The following is a 27962-nucleotide window of genomic DNA, read 5'->3' as shown; positions in this document are numbered from 1 at the left end:
GATTTAAAGTTAACAAAATATGCAAAATGTATATTCTCTATTCATTATTTAAATGTTTGTAATTTTTATATACTAACAAATGGTTATCGCCATCATATTTAAGATTTCATTTTATTTTTCTCCTTGATTTGTTTACACTCATTTAATGTTTTTTTATTTTCACTTCATTTTCAATCTCATACACTATAGTACAATCTCTCACTTATTCCATAATTTTTCAATTATCCCATAATGTGTTAAAAATATTAAATCATACAAATTCAATTAAAACTATACAATTTTTGTAATGCTCAATAACTATAATTAAAAATATCCAAAAATATTCAAATTTAAAATTTAATTAACCCAAAAGTAATATTACCAAATTACATGAAAACCTTGGCGTAGGACTCAAGTCCAATGCACGAACCATGGAGAATTTTTGCTGGGCCGAAAATGCAACAAAAGTGTCCCTATTTTCTAAAACGACGTCGTCTGCGCGCTCTAAAAACCAAACAAACACCCGCTTCCTCACTCTGTTATTATTACAGGCACAGCCGGTACCGTACGGTAATGATGTTGATGCAAACCAAAAAGCTGTTTCCATTCAGTCAGTGTTTCTTTTCGTATTTTTTTTTTCACTTTTTAGAACAATCACAGTATTAATTATATCATATTAATCATAGTTGCTCCGCTGCATTCTTCTGTCGATTTCGAAGGTGAGGGAGTGGAAATCTGAGAGGGTTTCGCGGCAGCGGCAATGGCGGAGCAGAGTAACATCTGGAGCTGGAACGTCATGGGCTTCGACCCGTGGAAATCAACGTCGACGTCTCATTCGCCGGAGCAAAACGATCAGAAACCATCTACACCGTTTGCGAGGAGAAACTCCACCTCCTCGGTTCTTTCGCACTCCGTGGCTTCCAAAGTTGAGGAATTAAGAGACAAGGTTAAGGTAATGCGTTATCATTTCCACGTGTATCGCATTCTTCTTCTTTGGAATTCGGCAACTAAAAATGAAATTACGACGTCGAACTATTTCGGCGAGAGTTCCAGTGGTTTCTGCTTCCGCATCGATTATATATGCACTTTGAATTTCATGATTTTTTGGAGAATTTTAGTGACTGTTAGTTGAGAGGATTTGACTGTGAAGTAGTTTTGGAATCGGAAGAGTATTTAACTTGCTGTATAGGAAATTGTTTGCCTTACTCGACCTTGAACACTTTTTTGATCCTTCCATATTTCAAAAAGGAAAAACAAAACAAAAGAAACGGCGTGTTGACGAAAGAAGTAAGAGTTACCTGCTTAGTAAGGTTTCATTTCTAAAACTTGTCTCATTGTGTGTAATGCATTTGGAAGAAGATAGCCAAATACACGCTTTTTACTGTTGCCTTGAATGTTTCCTCTTCCAGTTGAAAGCTGTTTGTGTTGTGTTGGGCAACAAGATAGGGTTTACAGAGGGAATGTGAGTTAAGAAGGATTCACTGTCCTCATCGAAACTGGCGTGTCAAAGTGTCTAGAACATACTCCTAGGTGGTAATTTATCACAGTGGTTGCTTGAAAACTACGTCAAGCAGTTTCAGTCAGCACTAATTAAGATTCCAGGATCAATCAACATTAATTAAATTAGAGTATTCAGATTACAAAGGAAAATGTGTGGAGAGAAGGGATTCGCTGTCCTTACTGGTATCTGAGTGTTTAGAGCATAGTCGTTGGTGGTAATTTCTTTCAGCAGTTGCTTGACTATATGAATCAGGTTCATTCGGATTAAATTACGATTCCAGATGAAAATGCCAATTTTTTTCTTTTCCTGATAGTTTTATTGCATGGTTTGAATGAAGGTGGACGTCTGGCTTCTATACGTTTTTTGGTCTTCAAAATCTGCATTGAATCTCTTAGAGTGAGGAGATTAAAATATCATCTCAATAAGTGCCAGAACTGGATAATATAAAATACCTAGCATTTATTTTATCGAAACTATCACTTGTCTAATATTAATGTAAATGACAATGTAAAAATATTCTGCCAATACAAATAGTTTCAAGCTAGTTTGTGGATGTTTTAGCAAAGATGTAAAATCAAACTTTTTTCTCTTTAAAATTTGTGCTAAATCAACAGAAATTCAATACATAAAAGCACATTATATTATTTTCTGAGCAAAAAAGATGTTATCTATCCACAAAAAAATGTGTATAACCTTTTCTACTTGTAGTAGTGCTTAAATTTTGCATTTATGGTAAACTTTTTCTACGTTCGAGTTTAAATTATTTTTGAATGGTTCATACCATTCCATGTTTGGTTGAGATTATTTTGGAAAATAATTGCTGTCTTTTTGACAAACTTTCTTAGGAAATTGTTTGAAAATGATTATTTTCTGAAAGTACAAAATATATAGTAGTATGATAACATTTTCCCTAGGAACAGTGATTCCAGATTCAATAATATGCGAAAATGATTATTTTCTAAAAACACTCTTTATTTGAATTGTGCAAAATTTGCTTATTTGTTACTATATGCGCATAAAACAAAACTAAATGGTTATGTTGCTGTTTTTTTCCTTAGTAATTGTAGAAAATTGAGTAATTACTTGTCTCTTTGGCTAGCAATATCATGTCATCAGAGTCTATGAATTACATTTTTAACTTTTATTCATACACTTTGGTAACTAAGAAGTGTTAACTGGAGCAGTTCAGATTACGTAGTGGGTGAAGTTCTCAATGCACAATAGAGAATGTAGTTCAAATGAAGCAAACTATTGATAAAACAAAATATAATTTAAAGTCTCTTATATTCTTGAGTGAACTTTAACTTAACTGGAATATTGCAACTAGTTATGATTTTACTGCTTGGTAGTTCTGTAATGAAGGAGGAAAAAATGTGGTCTTTCAGTTTCAATATTATGAATTTAGATGGTAGGTATGTTTTTGGGAGAGTCTGTTAGACCAATAATAAGAACTTTGGAAGATAAAAAATTTAAGATTGTTTTCACTGCTAATTCTGAAGGTTTGACTATTTGATGTGCAAACAGAGAACAAAGTTCTTTATGTAAAACAGAGTATAAGTTATCCTCTTCTGGATTACACAACGTCATGCATAAAATTTAAGAGAAAAATACTGTGTCGAACAAATTAATGTGAAGATGACTCTTAAACAATCCGTAATTGTGATAAAACTTGGTTGGAGAAGGGTACATTACTTGTTTTGCAAATACTTGGGTATGATTGGGTTGATGGAGAGTTTGAGCCAGTTGTGGTAGCCTGGTAGGTATTCGGTCCAGAACTCCATGCTGCCATGTACCAAAGAAAAGGATGATTAAAAAATGCTTTTTTTTTTTTTTTCTGGATTATCTTTGATACAATTCAAAACCAATTTTATGTTCTTATAATTACTAGCTAGTTTTGTTGGTTGGAATATATGTTTTTATGTGGTCTGCTCTCCTACTTGATCTTTGTGGATTATGGAAATTTTTGTTTTAGACACACGTTAACAATTACACCAGGTATTTTGCACAGCTTGCAAGAAATGACTACCAGCAGTTAAGACAAGAAGCAAGTGAACTTCAAGAATATTCAAATGCAAAACTTGACCGAGTGACACGTTATCTTGGTGTTCTTGCGGAGAAAGCCCACAAGTTAGGTAACACTAATTTGGCCCACTTGTGGTTCTTTATATATTCAGCTAGTTTTGATATTTGTCTTTTTTATTATTATTTCTTTTGGTTGATTGGGTCATTTATATACTCAGATAAACAACTTAAATAAATGCTTGCTCAGGCAGATTTCATTCAATTAAGCTCTACAGTTATGAATGTATAAGAATGACAACCAGAAATGTCAGCTACGCAGTATTATTTGTTATAACTCTGGTGATGACATCAGTGTAATACCAATAGCAAAAGCCTGAATACACAGATCTTATGTGAAATTCTGAATTCCTTGGAAAATCATGTCAATTTGGCAATTGCACATAATATATTCTAAACTTACATGTGAAAGTTATTATAGATATATAAAATAATATGTAGAATGCAAATTTTATTTTGTTCCAATGTATATATATAAAATATACAATTTAACATATATGGGATTTGCAAGTATACTGATGCCATTTTTTTAGTTGGAGTCCATTCATAGCATATGACAAAATATCCAATCATCTCTTTTTACTTTGATTTATTCATAATGGGTTTGTTATACTAATTTAATATTTAACCATGGAAAGAAATATTTCTCTATTTGGTTGCTTCGCCATTTCATTTTTAACAAAACATTCAATCACTGTCTCTGCAGATTATTGTCCTCTATTTTTTTAATCTCCTTGGGCTTTAACTTCACAACTTTCTTTGTTGATACAATACAAGTTTAACTAAGGGTATGTTTGGACAAACTTTTATATAAACACTTCTAGAAGAGAAAATTAAAGAAAATAATGAAATGAGCTTTTCGATAAACTAAAATTAGCTTATGCACAAGTTAAAAATAAGAATTTAGAAAAACTATATGAGAGTGCTTTTAGAAATTAGTTTATCAACTAATTTTGACTTATGAAATTTTTTTCTCTTAGACGTGCTTCTAGAAGCTTGTCTAAATATGGCCTAAATAATTCATTAGTAGATCACTTTCACTTTCTCAATCCGAATTATGAATTGCAGTTCATTAAAACCTATCCTTTAGATAATTTGTTGCAAAAAAAATTCAAGTCCCATTTTTTCTAAAGATAGTGCCAAAATATATAATATAAGTAGGGGCGATCTTCACTTTACAAGTTAATTTTATAGGATAAAGTTATGCCTAAACCACTTTCTGAGATGGGACGAGAGTCTATCCTAGATCCATTAGAAAAGGATCATTCACCATATTATACATGTACCGAGTCCAATAGTGTTGCATGTAACAGTGTGTAGGAAAAACCCAAGGTCTACATTGTCTAGAGATAGTGCTAAAATACATAATATAAAGGAAACACCACTTTACAAGTCGATTTTATATGATTGAGTTATAGCTAAACCATTTCCTAAGAATTTGAAATTGAGAATATGAAATTGAATCACTCTATCATTTACCTACACCAGGTTCAATAACCTTAAATGAAAACTAAATGAACAATGGTATGAAAGAAAGAGAAGTAGGGCAAATCACTGGATTTGTGCTCTGCGTCACCCAACAACAGATCTATCTAATGAATCTTGGATGGCATAATCATTCTAGAACCCACTCCTAAGCAGCAAACTCAAACTGGATTCACCATGCACATTGTGCCATCAAATTGTTCTTTTGCCAATAAAAAAATTATTGAAGCCTTTGACTACAACATCTAGCTCATCTCTCTTTCCTCCCCAACTTCGTCTACCTCCGACAATTGGGTCTCCAAGCTGAATGCTAGCTACCTCTTCTTCTTCATCAGCATCAACAACTTTGTTAGCTGTAGTGTCATCACATAGTAGATTACAAAGTCATGGATGGAAAGTGGAGGAAGTTTTGGGTGATGGTTGGATAAAAGTTTCCTATAATATCCTTAATTAAATTATTTAAAATAAGAGTGATGATTGTATAATTGTCCTATATTTTTGGTTTTGGCTATTAAAGCATTCCAACTAAAAAATGGGTATGACTGTATTAGCAAATCCCTCCATACCAATATGTTTGTGTGTATATGTTAAGGTATATATAATTATATATTCAAACTAACAAAAGATATATCTAACTCCTAATATGTTCAAATCTGATACTGATACTGCGGCAAAATATGAATTGGTGCATTAGAGCTTATTCTCTTAAATCTAACTCCTAGCAAGTTCAAACCATATCAAACATGGCTTAAAGCAGTTTTATCTGAGGCATGTTTACTTTCAGTAGGCATGAGATTTATTTTTTGGTAAATATGATGTTCTGTGCAACAGCAATAAATGTAGTGGATGCATATCTAGTTGCATTAATTTCTTGAAGTACTTGAAGTTATGTGAAATTTGTATGTACCTACACCTACCATGTCTTTTCTTTTTAAGCCATTATGCTGATGGTTTTCTATTTTGAATTTTGTGCTTCATCTGTGAATGTCAGATCAAGCTTCCCTTGAAACTGAGGCAAGAATATCTTCTGTGATCTATGAAAAGAAGAAATTGTTCAATGACTTATTGACATCTAAAGGTGATTGCTATATGTAGTTTCTTTACTATTGTTGGCTTCTTTGTATTGACTTTGTTTTTGGTCCCTCTACAATGCTATTTGTGTATTATGTAATATGTAATATACATCCACTGTAATTTAAGTTGTTAACTACATGGCCCCTCTACTTTTAAGCATACTAAAATGAATGTTTTGCTGAACTGGAAAAAAGGTCTATTTATCTGTTAGATATGGTTCTATTATTTGCAGGTAACATAAGGATATTCTGCCGAGCTAGGCCATTATTTGAAGATGAAGGTTCCTCAGTTGTCGAATTTCCAGATGATTATACCATACGAGTAAATACTGGAGATGAATCCTTGTCTAACTCAAAGAAAGAATTTGCATTTGACAGAGTTTACGGACCTCATGTTGGACAGGGTAAAATGGTTCTATTTTATGTTACTTTATTTTGTGTTGCAGGAGGAGGGACTGGGGTCAAAATCCTGGTCCCGGTCTGCTTTGCTTCTTGCTTATATTGCCTCATATCTTATGTTTGCAGCTGAGTTGTTCAGTGATGTTCAACCAATGGTGCAATCAGCTTTGGATGGATATAATATTTCCTTATTTGCATATGGGCAAACACATTCTGGAAAAACACACACTATGGTTGTTCTTTCTGTCTTTCGCTGTTTGCTGATTGTTATCCTACTCTTTCAAAAGAAATAGATATTTGGATAGGATCAAGAATTCAGTGTTGATATAAAATTGAAATACCTCCCATTTGGGTGAACTTAATTATTTATACATTAATAATGCCTGATAATTTGCATCTGCCATGTTCATTCATTGTTCTCAGGAAGGATCAAGCTATGATAGGGGTTTATATGCTCGTTGTTTTGAGGAGTTGTTTGATTTGTCCAACTTGGACACAACTGCTACTTCTCAGTATACATTCTGCGTTACTGTTTGTGAGCTCTATAACGAGCAGGTCTCTTTCTTTTAACTTCCTTTATAACCCTTTCTGGATTAGTTTGACTTTGGATTATAAAGGTTTTCACTGCTCTTTTTATGTGCTTACAGATAAGGGATCTGATCTTGGAGTCGGGGAAAAACTTGCCTAAACTGTGTTTTGGTTCACCTGAATATCTCATAGAACTAATGCAGGAAAAAGTTGATAACCCTATGGAATTTTCTAGGGTTTTGAAAGCTGCACTTCAGAGTCGAGGAAATAATCCATTAAGGATTAATGTTTCTCATTTGTATGGTCTCTGGCCTATATTATGCATGGCTATATTGTAAAATGGCTTTATATTTTCTATTTAATGTTTCATATGATTGATTACTATTGATAGCATACTTTCTCCAATGGAGCTGGTGATGTCAATGCACAGATCTGCTTTTGTTGTATGATACAATATACTCTCACCATTCCTATTGATAACACCTCATTACCTAATTCACAATGATTAAAGAAAGTGGTTAAGTTAGCTGAGGAAAATAAATTTGTCTTAAATTTATATTTTTGATCCAAAACTATATTGTCTAATTATTTGCCTGTACAATCTCCCTTTTTTAATGAGGGACATTTTAGTCCAAAAATAATCAATGGAAGAGGCATTATGAATTGAATCTTATAAAAAACACCACTTCATATTTGGGTCTTATAAATAGAAATAGAGGGATTAGTATAATATGCTAAACATTTTTTTTAGCTTCTAGTTTTCTTTCTACACATTGGACTTTTGACTAATTTAAGTAATATTAGGAAACAATAAATATTGAAGGCTGTAAAATTTAAATATTCGGGCTTAGTTAGCAACAATATTGATTAGTTTAGCTATGTCTTAATCTTTCTCTGAATTTATCACTGCCACTATAATGGTTCTCTCAGATAGATTCTTGAGGTTGTTACCATTTTGATATTGGTGCTATCAGATTAGTGAATTTCATTTTATGCCTTGTATTTTCAGGATTATTACCATACACATATTTTATAACAATTTGATCAGCGGTGAAAACTCATATAGCAAGCTGTCTCTGGTTGATTTGGCTGGAAGTGAAGGTTTGATATCAGAAGATGATAGTGGTGACCGTGTCACAGATATGCTTCATGTTATGAAGTCACTTTCAGCGTATGCCTTTTTTCATAATGTTTTTTAAACTCTTCAAATTTTTCTTCCCTATCAACTTTATATTTATTAGCTTAGTAGTCAGCAGATGTTCTTTGTTCGCCCACGTAAAGTTAATGTCAAATGTCAATTCTCTCGGTATACCACCTGTTAGAATTATCCGAGTCTTACTTTTTGTTGCTTTTGAAAATGTATTTACAGGCTGGGAGATGTATTATCTTCTTTGACATCAAAAAAGGATGTTATTCCTTATGAAAACTCAGTGTTGACGAAACTATTTGCGGATTCTCTTGGTATTATTATTTTTCTTTTATTTTATTTTAGTAAGCTTATGGAACATCTATATGGTTTTAAGTTGTTAGACACATTTTTTATTCTTGATTAAAAATTACAACAGAAATTGCACGTGCCTCTTAAAATGCTAATAAGTTTAATATTTTGGTGTGATTTTTGCGTTTTATTATAGTTTCTATTCAATACTTAGATACTTTGCATTGTTTTTGCTGTAACTCTTCGTTCTCTAATTGGATTGTTGTTACTATTAATTCAAACCTGCTCCACTTCAAGTGGCACCTGTCTTGTTCTGACTTGATTTGTTTGTTTTCTGGCTTATTTTGTAAGTGTATTGAAGCGTATGTAGTCTCTTGGTAGTGTTACCATTTTTTGTAATCTCTGTTTTTTATATTGATTAGAATTTATGGAACTGTTTCTTGATTATAATTTTGGCTTTTGGAATCTGTAAGCGGAAGATTTTTAGTTGTGTGCTTAGTAAATAAAGACACTTTTTTCTCTTTTCAAAGTATATCCCAGCAAAAGGAAAGATTTTGTTAAATGTTCGAGAAAATCTGACAGGGACTTGGGTATTATGGGGTGCCTCAGTCCTGCATTAAGGAGTATGAATGGCTTGGCGAAATAATTAAGTGACTTGGATTTGGTTCTCACCCTTGACGGCTAGCTTTTACGGGAGGGTTCTCCTAGTGTTTGGGTGGTTATCGGTTTGGTTGCCAGTGTCTTAGAAAGGACTGCCTTGGAAGGTTTGACCAAAAAGACAGAGTGAAGTGCTGCAGAGTGTAGATGTTGGTATGTCTGCTCTCAGGAGTGGTGTTATGGTAGGGACTTAGGTATTATGGAGTGCTTAAGCCTCACATCTAGAGATGCAACGTGGGATGCTCAGGGGGAGTGCTTAGTCTCAACATACCCTCCTACAATATTATAAAAGAGATTAAAAGTTGATAATTGGATGGAATTTCTCTCATAATTAAGAAATCTGTAGTCAATTCCATAGTTATTTTGAGGAGAACAGCGGGCTCCTTAACTGTGATTCTTGGGAATGTAATATTATTGCGGTCACAATTCTTCCTCCATTTGATATCACCAGATGACTCCGTTAGACATGTAGTCAATGTTAGTAAAAGTGTTCCTAGTATGCATAAAAGATTAATGTTGTGGGACCTAAATTTGGCAATCCATATATGACACTTTTTATTGTGCCTAACTTTGGCGCCACCATGTTTCTAAAGTGAATTTCTGATCTGTGGAAGGTTACAGTCGTGAATGGTCAAAATCTCAAATGAAAACTTTAGCTCGTATAATTTCCATCAATTTTCAAATTTAACTTTATAAAATTGATCTCACACTTACAAATAATTTCCCGTAGTTCTTTCCCCCATTTTCATCATAAACAAAATCAATTTGGTCCCTGCTAAATATATTAACATTAAGAAAAAGGAGCATCTAGATGTGTTCCCAATGAATATTAAGAAGACAATCAGTAGAGTTGAGTATCTGCTGGAGCTCTGACCAGAATATGACAGAGCATCTGTAGAGGATGACTTATAGGAAAAAAACACATAAAGAAGCATCTATTTTTTATATAGAGCACTGATATACTCCACAAAAGGTAATCCCGTTTGAATTAAGTAGGACCACTACGGCAACAAAGCTATCCCTTTTAGTTTTTAATGCAGTTGCATATGTAGGACTCAAATTTGAGACTATCGGTTAAGCTAGAACATCCCCGTGCTAGTTGATTTACATCCTTGGTGGTAAAAGAAAATTATTGTATAAAGCAAAACTCAATTAACTAACTAACAATGGTGTTAAAATAATGTAGTTGTTTTGAAAATACTTAAGTTTAAGCCGAGGCACTGATTTGAGAATAAAAATACTTTGGTCATGAAATTGAAAGGAAACTACAAGGCCCAAAATTTGGATTTAACCTTTGAATTTTATTTAACAAAGGATAACATCTTACTCTGTGTGGGATAAACACAGGTACCAATGTGAGGTGAGACTGAATATTTACCTACATTTCTTTATATAAAATTGAAATAATTTACCTCTGTGCTCGTTCTTGCTCTTTTTTCTTTGTCCTGAAAGTAGACACTCAATGTAGTTATACACACACAAACACACACACTAATACTGTTTCTTCATAACTAGGTATTCAATTATTTCTGCTTGGTCTTTAGACATGGCGATAACGTTTTCATTATAATTTTTCTTTCATGTTTTAGGTGGAAGTTCGAAAACTCTGATGATTGTAAATGTGTGTCCAAATTCTTCAAATTTATCTGAGACATTACTGTCTCTCAATTTCTGTGCCAGAGCTCGAAATTCTGTCTTAAGCCTTGGAAATCGAGATACAATTAAGAAGTGGAGAGATGTTGTATGTTCTTCCATAATCCCATTCCTCCTTTAAAAAAACAGTCGTCTACTTTTGATTTGCTTTTCATTTCCAACTGTGGATTTTGTGGAAAGCAATTAAAAATCATAACTCATGTTTATGGTGTATAATAAATATGATATGAATATAATGTTGTTTTAGGATTGAACCCCTCCTTTTACTCAATTCAAATTTCAGACAGTGTTTGCTAGTCTAATACAAAGTTACTTGTGCATGTAAGGATTGATTCTTGTGCGGTGGAATTGAGAAATTGCTTGGACTTGGCTATATATTTTCTTATATAATATTTTCATCCCATAGGAAGTTCAATTGTACTCAGTTTTCTATCACTTTATAAAAAAATGGTGTTAATTTCAATAGACTTCAAGATTACAAATTTACTATATATGTTCCATATTTAAGTTTTGATGGTTTTATAGGCAAATGATGCACGTAAAGAGTTATATGAGAAGGAAAAAGAAATCCAAGATCTCAAACAAGATGGTCTGAGACTTAAGCAAGCACTGAGAGATGCAAATGATCAGTGTGTTCTACTCTTCAATGAAGTACAGAAGGCATGGAAAGTTTCTTCTGCATTGCAGACAGATTTAAAGGTTTGAATGTTTATTAATTCTAGAGTAGTATATGGTGTCGTGTTGCTTAGTGGTTTGAAGATTCTGTGTATATGCATGACATGCTGTAATAATGTTAATCCATTAGGTAGTTCTGTGATCTATATACATACAATGAGTAGAATGAGGAAGTACAGCATTTAAGTAGTTTTCTGAAGTGGTTAAAATTCAATCAAACATTTATAATGTGTCTTTTAGCATTTTCTGATATCAACTTTTGCATGGATTTGAGGTAAATGTTAAGTCAACTGATCCTGTTGTTCTTGTGTTCCTAAATTTTGAAGAGTGGAGAAGTTTGTGTCAAGTGATGTTCTTTTAAATTTTAAATATAGATACTATTTGACAACTTATCATTCCAATTGGCTGATGTTCTTTCACTCTTTTCCCTTCTTTTATGGAGTAGATTTTGTGTTGCCTATTATTTGAAGAGTTAATGTTTCATGTGCCTTTGTTCAGAGAGATGTGAACATTCGTACAATATGTTTCTTGTACAAGATATGCTTGATGCCCACTTTTCTGAACATGCAAACTGTGCTGCAATACTTGATTGTTAGCTTTGTACAGGATACTTGTCAGTGAGAAACATCATTCCTTTATTTTCTGCAGGCAGAGCATATTTTGCTGGCTGATACTTATAAGGCAGAGAAAGAAGAAAATTCTCAGCTTAGAAATCAAGTTACTCATATGTTACAGTTAGAACAAGTGCAAAATATTCAGATACAACAGCGCGATTCAACCATTAAAAGTTTGGAGGTTAATATTTTGTAGTTTTCATAAAATGTTCAACAAGTACTTTGTGAATGGTTTATTGAGTTCATTTTCTTCAATAATTTTGTTGGAGATAGGAGTATGTAGGAGACAAGAGCTTCTTTAATATTTATTTTTTCAGGTATCCAATATACTTGGTATGGCTAGGTTCAATGCATCTTAGGAAGTAGTGGTATCTTAATTTGTCTTTACCATTAGTTATCTTTGAAACACTCTTCCATGCAATAAAATCTCCATTCTGCTGGATAAGAAAACACTAGAGCACCTCTAGAAATGTTTCTTTTGTCATTTGCTCATAATTTTTTTATTACCTGTTTTTTCCTGATAACAATGAGTTATTCCAAAAACATGTTGTGTGCAATGTTCTAAGAATGACATAGCAGGATCATCCTTTGGAGTTTGTATGGAATTTAGCAAAGCCACATTAACTTATTAATCTTGGTTAATATTATGGATGTGTTAGAATCCTATAAATATATAGTAGTTGATGGTACTAGGATCAATTAGATTAATTATATATATATATATATATATATATATATATATATATATATATATATATATATATATATATATATATATATATATATATATATATATGTTATTAGCCTAATATAGGGCAACTGATTATTTTGTATTTATGACTGAATGTTCTATAAATTGAGTTGCTCTGCTGGGGTCAGAACACATGGAAGTCATCATATGCCTTCTTGGTTTCTCTCTTCTCAACGATTTGAATAGAAAAATGCATTCTAGGTTCCAGAAATAGTCAGCTGTATAGAAATCGTATTGAAGCTGCACTTCCCCTCTTTTATCTATAATTAGAAAACAAACCTTTACATTTTTTATTTTCATCTTAGTTCTTAGAGATGAGGGCAGTTGCTTCTTTAGCTCTTTCCATACCCTGGTAGATATAAGCCATTGGAGTTTCTTCTCAAATAATCTTAAGAAAGCATATGGTTTAGAATACCAAGCACCTTTGCAGCACACATAATAACACATTGTTCCTATTTTGTTTCTGGGTTCCAAACATCATGGCATGGACCAACTTTCGAAATTGCAAGTGTTAGATAAGGCTCAGGATTGGCTTAACAATAACAGTTACAAAGTCCCTCACCTTGTACAATTTTGAGACACTCATTTGCCTCGTCTCCCTCGCCTATTCACTGGTAATCTTCTAAGATAAACATCTTTCTCAGAGTATCTGTTTTGTGTGAGAACACTAAAAAGCAGGAGCCGCAAACTGATTTTTAAGTTGGGAGATGAGGGAAGAGCTAGTAGGTTTGGATTATACATACCACAACAGAGGACCACCTGTAACTGATGGGAAATTTACAGGTCTCTAGTGTCTTTCTTTCTAATCTACTCAGAAATCTGATAGACAGAGTTCAAGAGAGTTTGGTCTTTATTTATGGCTTTACTATTCAGATTACATTTCCACTTAGCACATACTGTGGTTGCTACTTTCTAATGCTAAGTCTGTTATATTTCTGGTGTTAGTACTACAATTACAAGTGTGCCATCCACCTATCATCTGGTGTAGTCTGTGGCGTGGCATTGCTGATCATGGCTTGCCACCTAAGCTTTCTTATATATATGACAACTGCGGTCTTAGATGCATGTGACCAGCTTTGTTCTTGCTTGCTTGATAATGTTTGTATCTCTTTTTATTCTCTTACTCAGGCCAAAATTGGAAGCCTTGAAATACAACTCAATGAAGCCCTTAGATCCAGCAACACAAAGTTAAATGTTGTACCAGAAACTGTTTCTGGAGCTCTACCTAATTCCAGGACAACAGGGGATGTCATGGATTCATCTGCAGTAACCAATAAATTCGAAGAGGAACTCAAGAAACGTGATGCTCTGATTGAGGTTTAATATACTCTGTCTGATTGTACCATTCTTTCAATTTCTGTTTCCCACTGGGTCATGGTTATTGATTTTCACTTTCTCCAATTTTCTTTTTAATTCTTTTGGAAATAATTTTTATTGAGGATAGATTTAGCAAACAAATGGTCCATTGGACTGACACATACTCCTTTTTCTGGGGTTTCTCATGTTGAAATCCTTGCCAGCCATCTTAATATATGTGGTGAAAAAGGGGAAATGCTTAAACTGCAACCAAGAATCTCAAATATAGTTTGCTTCTAGAATGTAAAAGATGGAAGAAGTAATCCCTGAATATGATCGATCCTATGTATCAAAATGGCACCATGCTATAATTTCAGAATATTTACTTTGTTGAGGAGTTCTTAAGCGGTTTTGAATTCTTACATGCTTATATTAGTTTCATTTGTTCTGGTGAGAAACTCCATTCAATGTTTTGCAGAGGTTGCATGTAGAAAATGAGAAATTATTTGACAAGTTGACTGAGAAAGCATCTCTGGCTGGATCACCTAAGGTAGGCAATTTTTTTTTTTTACATTAGTTGCCTTGCCCAAGTTATCATTAATTATGTTCTGTGTCAGTGGTGGGGATCCATTTACATCAAGAGTTAGTTTTAACTCACTCCATTGAGTAACTATTTATAAATGTCGAGAGAGAAAAATAGATGGAAGAGATGCCAATATGGACTACACAACAGAGTCCATTTTATAAAGACTGATGACAATAAATACATGATATGATATGCCCATAAATCGTATTCTATTAAGTAAATTCTAATAAGATATTCCTATAAATATAAAGATCCTAATTAAATAAGAAAATAATTTAAATATAAACTAAGAATAAATCAAAGGAAATCATCTGAGATACTTTAAAATATTCCAATATCTTTAGATATTTCTATATATTTTTAACAATAAATATTGAATTTTATCAATCAATCATTGAACTGTGGTAGATGAAGATTATAAAATTTCATAGAATTTTAAAATTAATTGGTACTTCATTGAACTACTTAACATTAAATATTTCATACCTTTGGAAATGTATATAAATGTTTAAATATTAGATTAAATATCTTTGTATTGTGGTCTCCATTTACTCCAAAAGTTGAATCCTGTACACTTATGTCGAGTAATTTTATATAAGATACTAATTTTTACCAATTCAAGTGTCATATTATGATAATGATCACCATCTAAAATGAAGATAAATTGAACATCCATGTGTACCTGTGATTCCTAAATAGAATCACTTTTGCTTTCTTTTAATGGATTATTTACATGAAAAAACTGTGCAACAAAGTAGTTGGAAATACTTTTTTTCTCGTGCAAATACACTTCCATAGCAAAGAATTTTTTACTTCTAAATAAAATAGACTGGCTTCTGTCAATAAAATAGACTGGCTTCTGTCTGTGGGGCTCTAACTACATGTATTCTTAAATATTGTTTCCACATGCTTTCTTTTCTTCAATCTGTTTATCAGCACCATTTGCTAAAATATGGATGTGATATGGCAGAATCTAAATTACTGTGACCATCATTTCTAGAGCATGCTTCTGGGCTATGAATGTGGTGCTTTTGCCATTTTAAGATTTTAAATTTATTTTCAGCTGTCAAGTCCATTATCTAGGGGATCAGTTAATGTTGAGCATGGAAATGTGGGAAGGTACAATTTTAAATTTTGTCATATACATTGCCGTTTTATTTTTGTTTTTAAGCTTGTGGATAGTGGCTTTATTCTCATTGTATTGAAACTGAAATGACACCAGCACCACTGCAAGAGCGCGTTCTTTGGATGTTCTTCCTTCATCTTTTGTCACAAATAAGAATGATGGCACTGTTGCTTTAGTTAAATCTGGTTCTGAGAGAGTTAAGACTACCCCTGCTGGTGAATATCTCACTGCAGCACTGAATGACTTTAATCCTGATCAGTATGAAGGACTTGCTGCCATTTCTGATGGTGCAAACAAGCTTCTGATGCTGGTATGTATCTTGAGTGTTTAGGTTCAGTTTATTCCTCGGTGAAAGCAGATAAATTGTGGTTTATGTGCAATTGTTTTTTACTTTTATATAAAGTACCTTCTTCCTAAGAATGTTGCTGTGCTTATCACAATTCTAAATTGAAAGCTGGACAATGCAACGACTTTGGATGCATTAAAGTTTTCCCTGGTTCAAATTGTGAATTCTGCTTTAGTTCCCCATTGTAGGCCTTAGACAATGCTTGCTCTTAGTTCAGTTTGAAAATCTGTGGAAGTTATTAGTGATAGTATTCTTATGGTTACAGGACAATTTGTGGCAATATATTACCATAGTGAGGAGGAAAATTGCGTTGTGTGGAACATGTAATATCCTCCTGTAAAAGAAAATACAATAATATTAGATATAGTTGCTAAAAATGCAAAAAAACTGTCCAATTTCTCTGCATATCCACTAGTAGAAATACTTTTGAACCAACCATTCGCAGAACATAAAAGACAGGTCTAAAACACAACATTATCCCTTCAGATATACAAGCATAGACAATGTTGAATATAGATAAAATAGGGTTTGTGATTAATTTTCCTTGTGTATAAACCACACATAGGGTAATCTATTTATAATAGAGAGTGGTACAACTAAAAAGAGTAACTAAAAATAAATTGAGTAAATAGAAGATATTGTTTGGTATTGTGATTAACAATATCTTAACAATACCATACAATATCTAATACTCCCCCTCAAGTTGAAGCATACAAATTGTATGTGTCAATCTTGTTACAAATATAATCAATTCTAGGCCTCCGTAAAGACTTAGTAAAAATATCTGCTAACTGATCACTTGAGTTAACAAACTCAATCTTGATGTCTCCAGACATAATCTTTTTCCGAATGAAATGACAGTCAATTCTCAATGTGTTTGGTTCTCTCATGAAAAACAGGATTAGAGCTAATATGAAGAGCAGCCTAATTGTCACACACAAGTGCATTTGAGTGACATCTCCAAATTGTAACTCTCTAAGCAATTTCTTGAGCCAAACAAGTTCACATGCAGTTGAGGCCATAGCTCTATATTCTGCTTCTGCACTGGATCTTGTCACAATACTCTGTTTCTTACTTTTCCACGAGATCAAGTTACCACCAATGGGGGCACAATACTTAGATGTAGATCTTCTATTAGAAGGAGATTCTGTCCAATCAACATCTGAATAACAAACAAATCTTGTATGGTTATAAGAACCATATAACAATCCTTTAACCTTTTAACCTTCTCTATGTAACTAACTCTCTAAGTGGGCCCTTTAACCTTTCTGCCCCTTCTAGAACGATTTACGGAAATTGTGTTATGAGCACACGCATGATTCTCTATTTATTGGGAATAATAGTAATGATATAATAAAAGGAAACAAGAAATATAAAACTCAATCCCTTAAATTAAAGCCTATACAATATTTTCATTTTTACGGAATCATATCTTTGACATCCCTATTCTTCTTAATAAACAAGTGATCATGCATTTAGGGCATGTTAAATACAAACCACTCTAATAGCTTAAGCCTGCAAGATGGAATTTTACCATCATTGTTCTTAATGGCCACAGGTTCTGGCTGCTGTCATCAAAGCTGGTGCCTCCAGAGAACATGAAATACTTGCTGAAATTAGAGATGCTGTTTTTTCATTTATTCGAAAACTGGTGCCAAGGCGAGTAATGGATACCATGCTTGTTTCCCGTGTTAGAATCTTGTATATAAGATCTTTGCTTGCCAGATCCCCAGAGTTGCAATCTATTAAGGTAGATATTTTTCTTCTTATAACTTGTTAATGTCTATTTAGTGATATTTTCCTGGTGTACATTTCTAATTTAGTGTATCTTGCACTCTGGACTGAAAGGTATTGCCAGTTGAGTGCTTTCTTGAAAAGGCCAACACTGGACCCAGTAGAAGTTCTAGTCGAGCAAGCAGTCCTGGAAGATCTTCAGTGCAATATGTTGATGAGCAGATCCAGGGATTTAAAGTGAATATAAAGCCAGAAAAGAAATCGAAATTTTCATCTGTTGTGTTGAAGATACGTGGGATTGATGAGGTAATGATATTATCCTATAATCATTCTGGTTAGATGTGTTAGAAAATTATTGAGTAGGATTTGTTTTTTCTTGTCTTTCTTTTGAATTTTGAATATCATAAATAATATGCTATTTTTTGATGATACTGTCTCAATTTGCACCTATCGTGATATGAATATGCATGTGTGTGTCACCTTGTTTTATAATTTTGAATAAACCTTGTAGGAAACCTGGAGGCAGCAGGTAACTGGGGGAAAGCTTAGGGAAATCAGTGAGGAAGCAAAAAGTTTTGCAATTGGAAACAAGGCTCTTGCTGCACTCTTTGTACATACTCCAGCTGGAGAGCTGCAGCGCCAAATTAGATCCTGGCTTGCAGAGAAGTTTGATTTTCTATCTGTTATAGGAAATGATGCACCGGGGGGAACAACTGGTCAGTTGGAGCTCATTTCAACTGCAATTATGGATGGTTGGATGGCTGGACTTGGCAGTGCTCTGTCTCCCCAAACTGATGCCCTTGGCCAACTTCTATTTGAATATTCAAGACGTGTCTATACTTCTCAACTGCAGCACCTGAAGGTACATCTCATCTTAAATCTGTCTAGAATGATTTTTCTAAACGAATACTATTTAATGTTCTTGAGAACCGGAAAAAGCCCTGTTTAACTTGTCACTGTTTGAGAGATGTGGTGCTGTTAATGGTTAAGTTAGTTGTTTTGACGCATTTGTAAACATACTAGACTTTGCCCACTTACTTACATTGGCATTGTTGGATAATGTGTTTTTCTTTACTTCATTTTGGTATTTAGCCAATGTTTACGCCAAAAGAGTGTTTTTATTGGAGGCACAAAGATATTGTCAGTACGGTTTACTTAGATGAAACATTTTCTTCTAGGCATGTATTTAGCTGTTACTTTTAGAGGATATCATGTCTGTTAGTCTGTGATAGGAAATTGGACTAGATCATAAAAGATACATTATGCATATGTTCTCATTATTCTGAAGTAGATATCAATGAGGTATCATCTTCAACAGGTACAGAATAATAGAAAAATGTAGGAAACTGAACAAGGAAAAATACAAAGATCACCCACACTTTCGTGAAGTATGGTTTTCTGATATAAATACTCCACCCTTTAATTTTCCTGTTTACTCTCTTTCCCATATTTTCCATGCTGACACCCATGCCGTGTAAGATGTTAATTGTTCTCCTTTCTAGGTATGCATGCTTTGGAATCTGATCCCATGCTGCTCATCCAACGAAATCCTATATCACTTCGTTTTTGTATTCTTTTATCTGTTAATTAAAAAAATTATCCGACAAAAATATTTTAGTCCAAGACTAGGAAAGCCAGACTGAGTAAAGGCTGTTAGGTACTAGCTAAACCAAAATTTTCTGGCTTGTCCAGTTTACACAGATGGTGTGTGTTCAAGATATTACATTGTTTATTGTTTTGACCAAAGTAATGTATAAATGAGACAGCCTCATAAACTAGTTTTGTGGGGTTGAGTTATGCTAAATTAAAAATTATAGAAACTGGATCAAAAACTCAGAAACAAGAAAGAAAACGCAAACAGAGAAAACTGAGAATTTGGTATAGAAATTTCAGAATTATTACAGAAACATCTCCGTCACTTGGAGGGTCCAGAAACCTCCCACTGTTCACTTATTTCCCCTCCCCCAAACTCCAAAACACACCTTTATATACAAGCTCCCCAACAACATTTATGGTTGTTGTTTTAATTAAAACGAACAGCTCTATTTTCCTTTTACCTAGAATAGACCTTTGTAATAGGAGGTTGTGTTCAAACACAATTCTAAAATTTGCCATCATTTATATTTCTGGATTACAAATTGTTCCATAGTATTGACAAGGGCATCCATAGGTGAAAAAGATCATTCTCAATGTTGACTATTCATCCTTCCTTAAAGCAGATCTTTTGAGCTCACAACACATGTTGGGGTTTGTGAATAGGCCTGATTTTTGTGCACCAATAATACTTAAGGTCTTTATGGTGTTTGCCAAAATCTTTAGTATCATCATCCCTCGAAGCCTGGTTAGTCCCATGGCTGAATACATGGGTTAAGTGTGTGGTCTTACTTTAATGAACTATTGCCTCTTGCTACCACTCTTGCTCAGAAGCTAGAGCAACGCCCAACCTTCTTTATGTTGATGACTATGTATGCACAATATTCCCTAGTTCGTGATTTACATGCTGTGAGGTCTTTGTGCCTGCACTAACTTTTCTTGGTTTCACATTGTTGTATGTGTCGTGCTAGTTATCATTGGACATACCTACTTCTACCCCAACTGCCATTGGTGATTCATCTGCGTTGGTATCGTAATGTGATGATTGCAATTGCCCTCACAAACTCTATAGAGGTCGTCCCAGGCATTATCATCGCCACAAACTTGGTCACACCATTGATCGATTTTATGTCTTACATGGTCACCCTCCTTAGTCGACAGCTGCTAGTGCTTAGGTTGCTCCGATGTTCCACTTGATTATGGTGCACCTCCTTTTGATAGTTTTGGACCTTTGGCTCTCTTCCATGACTTCCTCAAATGGCGTGAGGAATGTTAGGTTTATGGCTCCACTACTTTTGCTTTTCTCATCTTTTTCCACGTTTGGTCTTTTGTCATCTATTATTATGGGATGGATGATTGACACCAAATGTGAGTCTCATTGCTTTCTATGAACTTCGCATATTAGCTGAGCAATGGATCCCCTTCTCTCATCCATGCTCAATTGGATCATCTTAACCTTATCAAGCTTTAGCACCTTTTACCCAATCTATTTAAGTTGTCTACTTGTTGTAAGTCGTGTTAATTAGGAAAACATAGTCGTAATTCATTTTTTTGGGAGTATCCCCAAATGAACATTGTTTCCTTTTGCTTTTGATCACTCAGATACTTGGAGGCCAAGGGGTGTTAGGTCTACTTTAGGATTTTGGTATTTTGCGACTCTTTCATGGTTCTTCTCAATATACTTGGTGGTTTTTAATGAAAAATTGTTGAGTTGTTTTCCATATTAAAAATCAATTTGGTGTTTTCTTTTTACCATCTTTAGTTATAATGCCTGTGAATACCTTTCCCATTCATTTCAGACTTTCATGTCCTCCTATGGTATTCTTCATCAGATATATTGTGCATGTACCCCTCAACAAAATAAAGGTGGTTGAGTGTAAGAACAGGTATCTTATTGCAACAAATTGTATTCTTTACTTTATGATCGTGTTCCTTAACAATTTTAGGATAATGTTTTTGTCTTACCATGTTATCCCATCAATCCAATGCCTTGTTTTGTCCTTAACAACCAAGTACCTCACTCTGTTTTGTTCCCCTATGAACCTCTCCACCTTTTAGCTCATGACACTTTTGATCTACCTGTTTTGTTTACAATCATAATCTTGACCTTAATAAACTATGTCTTTGGTTTCACAAGTGTGTCTTTGTAGACTACATTCAAAAAGGGTATATTTGTTTCTCACTGTCCCTTCACTATTTAATATTCGTTGTTGTCACCTTTGAGTCTTCTCTTTACCTTGTGTGACTCATTGCTAACCCTCTCATCTTTTATACCACGAACATGTTTGGTGACCCTCAACTCCATCTTTGCCTCCTTTCTTGGTTTATCGTTACTAGTGGTGGGCCAACTTCTTATTGGACTTTGATGCAACTTCTATTGTGTCTGATCTCCCTATTGTACTTCATAAAGGTACACTCTCCACTCACAATCCTTCCCTTCATATGTTCACAAGTTGTTTCCATTCATTATACTCATTTCTCTTTGTTTTCCTCTATGTCGCTTCGTATATGATGTCTTAGCGAAGTTTGGATGGAGACAGGCCACATTTGATGAATTGTGTGCTTTTCAAAACATTGGTACTTGGAATCTTGTTCCTTTACCTCCTAGGAGAGGTGCTGAGTTGGAATCCCATTCTAACTAAGGATTCTTGTGGTTCCGGAGGATCCAGCTACAGGAGAATCGGGAATAGAGAGCTTCCCCCGCCCTCTTTTTTTCCGCCTGACTCTTTGCTCTTAAGAATACTAGTTTTTAAGAATGAGTGATTGCCCTTATCTGACCCTTACTGTCCAACCTAAGAGTGGATAGCTAATGTGTTCCGAATTTTGAACAGGGTTCTATGGTTGGTCCGCGCCCTTGGATGCCAAAAGCGTCCTTGGGCGATCTCGTAGTTCCTACAAGGTGTAGACAATGGGGTCGGTCCATGGATTCTTTTTCCTTTTGCCACATTTCGCTCAAAGGGTTGAAGAGAGATAGTGCATCAAGTTGTTCGCAAGGGCCAACCTGATCCTCTTCCCCAGGATGATCCCAAATGAGGAAACCCTAGGAGAGCCACTGACTCCAACTACCGTCCGTGTACGATCCATACTAGATTTGACCAACTGCCCATCTGGTTGTCGATGGATCTTCACAATCAAAGTTGGCTCTAATAGAACTATTGATAAGCTCAAAACTTGTTAGTTGCTAAGGATTATACTCAAATTTTGGGCTAGACTTTTGGGACACTTTTCTTTGATGAACAAGATCACCTCTTTCAAATTCTTCTTAGCCATGGTTGCTCTTCAACGTTGGTCCTTCCATTAGTTGGGATGTAAAAAGCGTCTTTCTACATGGTGATTTGCTGAAGGAAAATTTATTGAACAACTTCTTGGTTTTGTTGCTTTGGGGAGTCTTCCCATTTTGTATGTTGGTCTATGCAAATCTTATATCGCCTTAACCGTCTCTCAGGGCATGGTTTGGTAGATTCAATGGAGTTTTCCAACAACTTGATATGAATTTGAGTGAAGATGATCATTTTCGTGTTTTGTCATCAGTCAAGGTTGCAATGTTTCTACCTTGTAGTGTATATTGATGATATTGTTCTTACAGGTATCAATTACCATGACATTTTACATTAAAACAATACATTTGTCATCATTTGTGGACAAAAGACCTTGTTGGAGTTAGATACTTGAGAATTGAAGTTGCACAATTCAACAATTGAATTTTAATTTCCTAGAGGAAGTATGCTTTTGATATTTTAGAAGAAAATGGGCTAATGAAATTCAAGCCCCTTGACACGACTATGAATCCCAATGTTAAACTTCTACCAAGTCAATAGAGCCACTTTCAGATCTTGAGAGGTATGGGATATTGGTTGGGAATCTAGACTATCCAAAGTAACTTGTCTTGACATTCCTTTTCCGGTCAATGTGGTAATTCAGTTTCTAAATTATTCATGTGCGAGATATTGGAATGTTGTCTTTTTCATTCTAAAGTACTTTAAAGGTATGGGAACACAATAATCACTCTTGAGGATACTCAGTTGCAGATTGGGTATCCTCTATAGGATATTGTATCTATATTGGTAACAAGATCTAATGCAAAAGTAGTAGCCTCTATAGGATATCGTATCTATATTGGTAACAAGATCTAATGCAAAAGTAGAATATAAAGCTATAACTTCTGCTACTTGTGAACTTGTTTGGCTCAAAAGACTTTAAGAACTAAAATTTTGAGAGGGTTCACAAATGTCTCTCATTTGTGATAAGCAATCATATTGTCTCAAATCCAGTATTTTATGAGAGGACCAAACATTGAGATAGATTGTCATTTTATTTTTGAAAAGATTTTATTGGGAGACGTTACTACTAAATTTGTTAACTCCAATTATCAGTTCGTGGATGTCTTCACCAAATCATTACAAGATCTTAGAACTGATTATATTTGGAACAAGTTTGACACATATGATTTACAATCACTAGCATGAGGAGTGTTAGATGTATTTTCAATATATGGGCGTAGGCCCTTCTCGTCTATATGTAATGTGTTCCTTTGTTGTGCTCAAAACACACATTCATTCATATGAATATCCATCTTATACTCTTGCAATTACCATTTATGGCCAGTTATATTTGTGTGGTTTTCTTGATTGGGTTTTACCGGTCTGTACCCATCATGAACCAAAAAATGAGAGAAACTTCATGTTTGACTAATTTTCTCATACATGTTAAATTATGTTTTGATGCTTGTTTTCCTGAAATTGGCTTATCAGGATATTGCTGGTACCTTGGCAACAGAAGAGGCTGAAGATGCGGCACAAGTGGCGAAGTTGCGTTCAGCACTAGAATCTGTTGATCACAAAAGAAGAAAGGTACTTTGTTTCACACTTGAGGTGGAGCAAAAGATTTTAGAATTGCCCGTGTTAATCCGCAGCATGGTTAATTATACAAAAATTGCATGAAAAGTTTTAACATAATAACATTATATCATGTTATTGTTATGCTATATATTTTTGAAATACTTTTCACACGATACTTGGAAATTGCTTTGATAAGAGGACATTAGATTACCATAAAATTGAAACTATTTTTGGTAACTTTGTTGATTCTACTTCTGTTTGTCCAAGTTATATCAGCACTTCTAGAGGGTCATCTTTGTGTAATTAAGAAGATATAAATGAAACATCTATTCCTTCCATTTCAGGTATATATAGACAACACACCTGTGATGACTATTTATCTCAAAGGAATTAAAGTGCACTTACGTAGTCCTGAGCTTCAATTTGGTAAAATTGATTGCTACAGTTCTAGCCGAGAAACAAAATAGGTTACTAGAGGAGGGATTATATTACAGTAACATTAGTCTTCAGTCTTAAATGATTTTTCTGGTAATTTTGTTAGACTTGTACCATTGTAATGTTAGTGTAGATTAAGTTTTATATGGTAATTAAAGAGGGAAGTTAATGCCTTATTCTCTTAAATGAATGTCTATTTATGATGTCCTGGTAATTATTCAGATTTTACAACAAATGAGAAGTGATGTAGCTTTACTGACCTTGGAAAATGGTGGTTCACCTGTTCAAAATCCTTCTACTGCTGCTGAGGATGCAAGATTAGCCTCTCTTATTTCACTTGATAGAATATTGAAGCAAGTCAAGGTTTCTTTCTTTTTTTTATTGAAATCTGCTTTTCAAACTTTGGTGTTCTACTAGCAAATACTCCATAATTCATGGCATAATTTGAACAGGATATAACTAAACTTTCTACTGTGAACACCATCGAGAAAAGTAAGAAAAGAACGGTGCTTGGTTCTCTTGATAAACTGACCGAACAAATGCCTTCGCTTCTTGAAATTGATCATCCATGTGCTCAGAGATACATTGCAGATGCTCGCAGAGTGGTTGAGGTAAGCAAATTGATGCTCCATATGGCTATATTGTATTTTGAGTTGTGAAGGAATCAGATTATACTCATGCTGAATTTGGCATACTCAGTTCGGACTAAATTCACAACTTTTGCTCTGGGAAAAAAGCATATTCTCGTCATAATCACAGGAACAATGCCATTGGGTGGGTGGGTGGCGGGAGTAGTAGCTACCGCCTTCTGAACATTACCATTTATGTACTCTGTCGTATACTTTTTAAAAAGCGTCTCTCTTTATGTTTCTCAAGATTTATCTGGTTTTTCTGTATTTGTCTATTTTATCATTTTTTAAATTGTTAACTAAATTTATGTTATCAACCCAGTTATATACTTAAGAAATGCTGTACCCAAAAGAAAAAGCAAAAGTAAGCAATGAAAGGATGAAAACAATTTCAAATGCTTTTCTATCTCAACATTTCTGGTAAAATTGGGTCTATGTCCGACTTATGTTGAGTTTTGGGTTCCTAAACCCTCTTTTATGATGCAGTCGATTCCTGAAGAAGATGACCGCATTCAGAACGTATCGCATTCTCGTAAACCATCTACTGATACAAGCTCTGGGTCTGGAACTGATGTGGCACAGTGGAACGTCCTTCAATTCAATACGGGTAATACCTCCTCATTTATAATAAAATGTGGAGCAAACTCAAATTCAGAACTAATCATTAAAGCCGAGGCTAGAGTTCAGGAACCTAAAGGAGGTGAGATTGTGAGGGTTGCCCCAAGGCCGTCCATTTTGGAAAATTTGAGCTTGGAGGAAATGAAACAAGTATTTGCTGAACTACCCGAGGCTCTAAGATTGCTTGCCCTAGCAAGGACTGCAGATGGAACTCGAGCACGATATTCTAGATTATATAGGACCTTGGCTATGAAGGTTCCATCACTTAGGGATCTGGTAAGTGAGCTTGAAAAGGGGGGTGCACTGAAAGATGTGAGGACGTGAAATTTTAAGAGGAAAAATGTTTATGAAATTTACTTTGTATGCCTCGAGTTGCTTGCATGTGAGGCATCGGTTTGGGGGTACGGGTCATTGAGTGTTGAGAAACCATTGTGTGCATCATGTACAACTATTATTCTGTATGCTTGTTAATGTATTTAGTAGTAATTATCAGTTTTTTTATACTGCAGATTTTGTTTATCAAGTCTAATTAAATCCAAAGAACGAGGCTTATTTTTTTCACTTGATGATTGATAATTAAAGAAAGTTTAGACAGCTGAGACATGATTTTCTTTCGAACTTCTATATGGGAGGATCTTAGGTATTCTTGAGTACTGGGAAACCATTGTGTGTGCATCATGTACAACTATGATCTTGTACGCTTGTTATTGTATTTACTTGTAACTATCAGTTTTTTTTAATACGGCAATTTTGCTTATCAAGACTAATCAATCCAAAGAACGAGTCTTATATTTTTGACTTAATGATTGATAATTAAAGGTTTAAAACTTGATTTTCATTTGAACTTTCTGTGTAAGAGCATTTAATACTCGTAATACTCCAATTGTAGATATGTTCTTTCTTATTACATTTTTTCAGTTTACATAAATTAGTGAAAGTTATTCATGTCAAGTGTCCTTTAATGGTCTGTTACAATTGAATTCATGGTACGATAGAAATATATGAATACACAGGAGCTATCATTATAATTTATTAATAAAGGTCATATAAAAATCATAAAAATGCTTTTTGAGATCAAATTTGGGATCTAGGAGTTCGTTAAGTACAGGGAAGATAATAATATCTTACTATGCATGAAAGTAGTTTTTAAAATACTTGTTTTATCCCTTTACGCATATAAAACAATATAAAATATTACTTAATTAATTGTTTCTTAAAATAATATTTATAGAAGTATTTTTTTTTTGCTAAGTTATTGACTTTGTTTTAAAAGTATATGTTGATTTTTTTTTTTTGAGTTTTGAAATTTTGACGCAAAATTTGAATTTCTCTTTGCATGAAACTTTGATACACTTTGGTCCTTAACTTTCAAAATAAATTGATATAGTTCTTTTAATTGAATTGCGTTAAATTTTTTGACGTGTCAAACACGTTTTTTAGTTAACATTGAAGTAGGAACATGTCAAACGATGTAAAATACTCAATTTCAATTTTACGTCAAAGTTCAGAGATAATTATTTCAAATGATGCATTATTTCAAATAGTGCACTAAAGATGATGGTGATCAAAGGGATTATACTATTTTGAAACAATGGAGAAAGATATATAATCTAGATCAAGGTGTTAGTAGGGATCATTTTTTTATTTTTGTGTAATTAACATAGTCTTAGTATATTTGTTGATGAAAATCTCATGATTTGATATAAAACAATTAATAGGTTGTAAGTGAGATGGTATGTAGATTAGGTGTTGAAGGGTGTTATTTTGTATTATGATGGTAATGTTATGAAATGTTTTTAAATCAATCAAAAGTTCCACCTAGTTATATCAAGATTCATTTATATATTCTACATATAGTCTACAACTTTGTGCAATTGGGTATAGAAATATAGCATATGTAATATTTTGCAAATTCATTCATAAAGACAA

The 27962-nt window shown here is 33.9% G+C and overlaps 1 protein-coding gene across 3 annotated transcripts; it reads left to right on the top strand.

The window, feature by feature from the left end:
* Nucleotides 1–470: 470 nt before the first annotated feature.
* On the top strand, nucleotides 471–26541 carry LOC114173526 (kinesin-like protein KIN-14B). Of its 3 annotated transcripts, none has more exons than XM_028057986.2 (24): nucleotides 473–589; nucleotides 699–931; nucleotides 3489–3612; nucleotides 6036–6122; nucleotides 6351–6521; nucleotides 6643–6749; nucleotides 6940–7071; nucleotides 7164–7342; nucleotides 8054–8215; nucleotides 8414–8505; nucleotides 10729–10880; nucleotides 11318–11491; nucleotides 12116–12262; nucleotides 13961–14149; nucleotides 14607–14678; nucleotides 15778–15833; nucleotides 15937–16150; nucleotides 17745–17936; nucleotides 18035–18226; nucleotides 18432–18782; nucleotides 24265–24363; nucleotides 25009–25149; nucleotides 25239–25397; nucleotides 25902–26541. In XM_028057986.2, exons 2-24 carry the CDS (start codon nucleotides 740–742, stop codon nucleotides 26355–26357), a joined length of 3840 nt encoding a protein of 1279 aa, XP_027913787.2. In that variant the 5' UTR covers nucleotides 473–589; nucleotides 699–739; the 3' UTR covers nucleotides 26358–26541. The 3 variants fall into 3 exon arrangements, 2 of the variants coding, with proteins under 2 accessions (XP_027913787.2, XP_027913788.2); XM_028057987.2 differs by having other exon boundaries at nucleotides 493–589; nucleotides 666–931; XR_014993022.1 differs by lacking the exons at nucleotides 25239–25397; nucleotides 25902–26541 and adding an exon at nucleotides 24696–24879 and having other exon boundaries at nucleotides 471–589; nucleotides 25009–25144.
* The last annotated feature ends 1421 nt before the right edge of the window (nucleotides 26542–27962 follow it).

Source organism: Vigna unguiculata, chromosome 2 (assembly GCF_037176805.1).
Source record: "Vigna unguiculata cultivar grain cowpea cultivar isolate G323 ecotype 2 chromosome 2, ASM3717680v1, whole genome shotgun sequence".
In the NCBI taxonomy this organism is placed as follows: Eukaryota; Viridiplantae; Streptophyta; class Magnoliopsida; order Fabales; family Fabaceae; genus Vigna; species Vigna unguiculata.
This window is presented reverse-complemented; position numbering and strand designations above follow the sequence as displayed.

Bases quoted from the DNA above. Each gene is read 5' to 3' on its own strand.
- LOC114173526 (XM_028057986.2), top strand. From the start codon at position 740: ATGGCGGAGCAGAGTAACATCTGGAGCTGGAACGTCATGGGCTTCGAC. The intron at 6,123-6,350 runs GTGATTGCTATA...TATTATTTGCAG, and splicing joins TGACTTATTGACATCTAAAG to GTAACATAAGGATATTCTGC. The intron at 18,227-18,431 runs GTAATGATATTA...TAAACCTTGTAG, and splicing joins AGATACGTGGGATTGATGAG to GAAACCTGGAGGCAGCAGGT.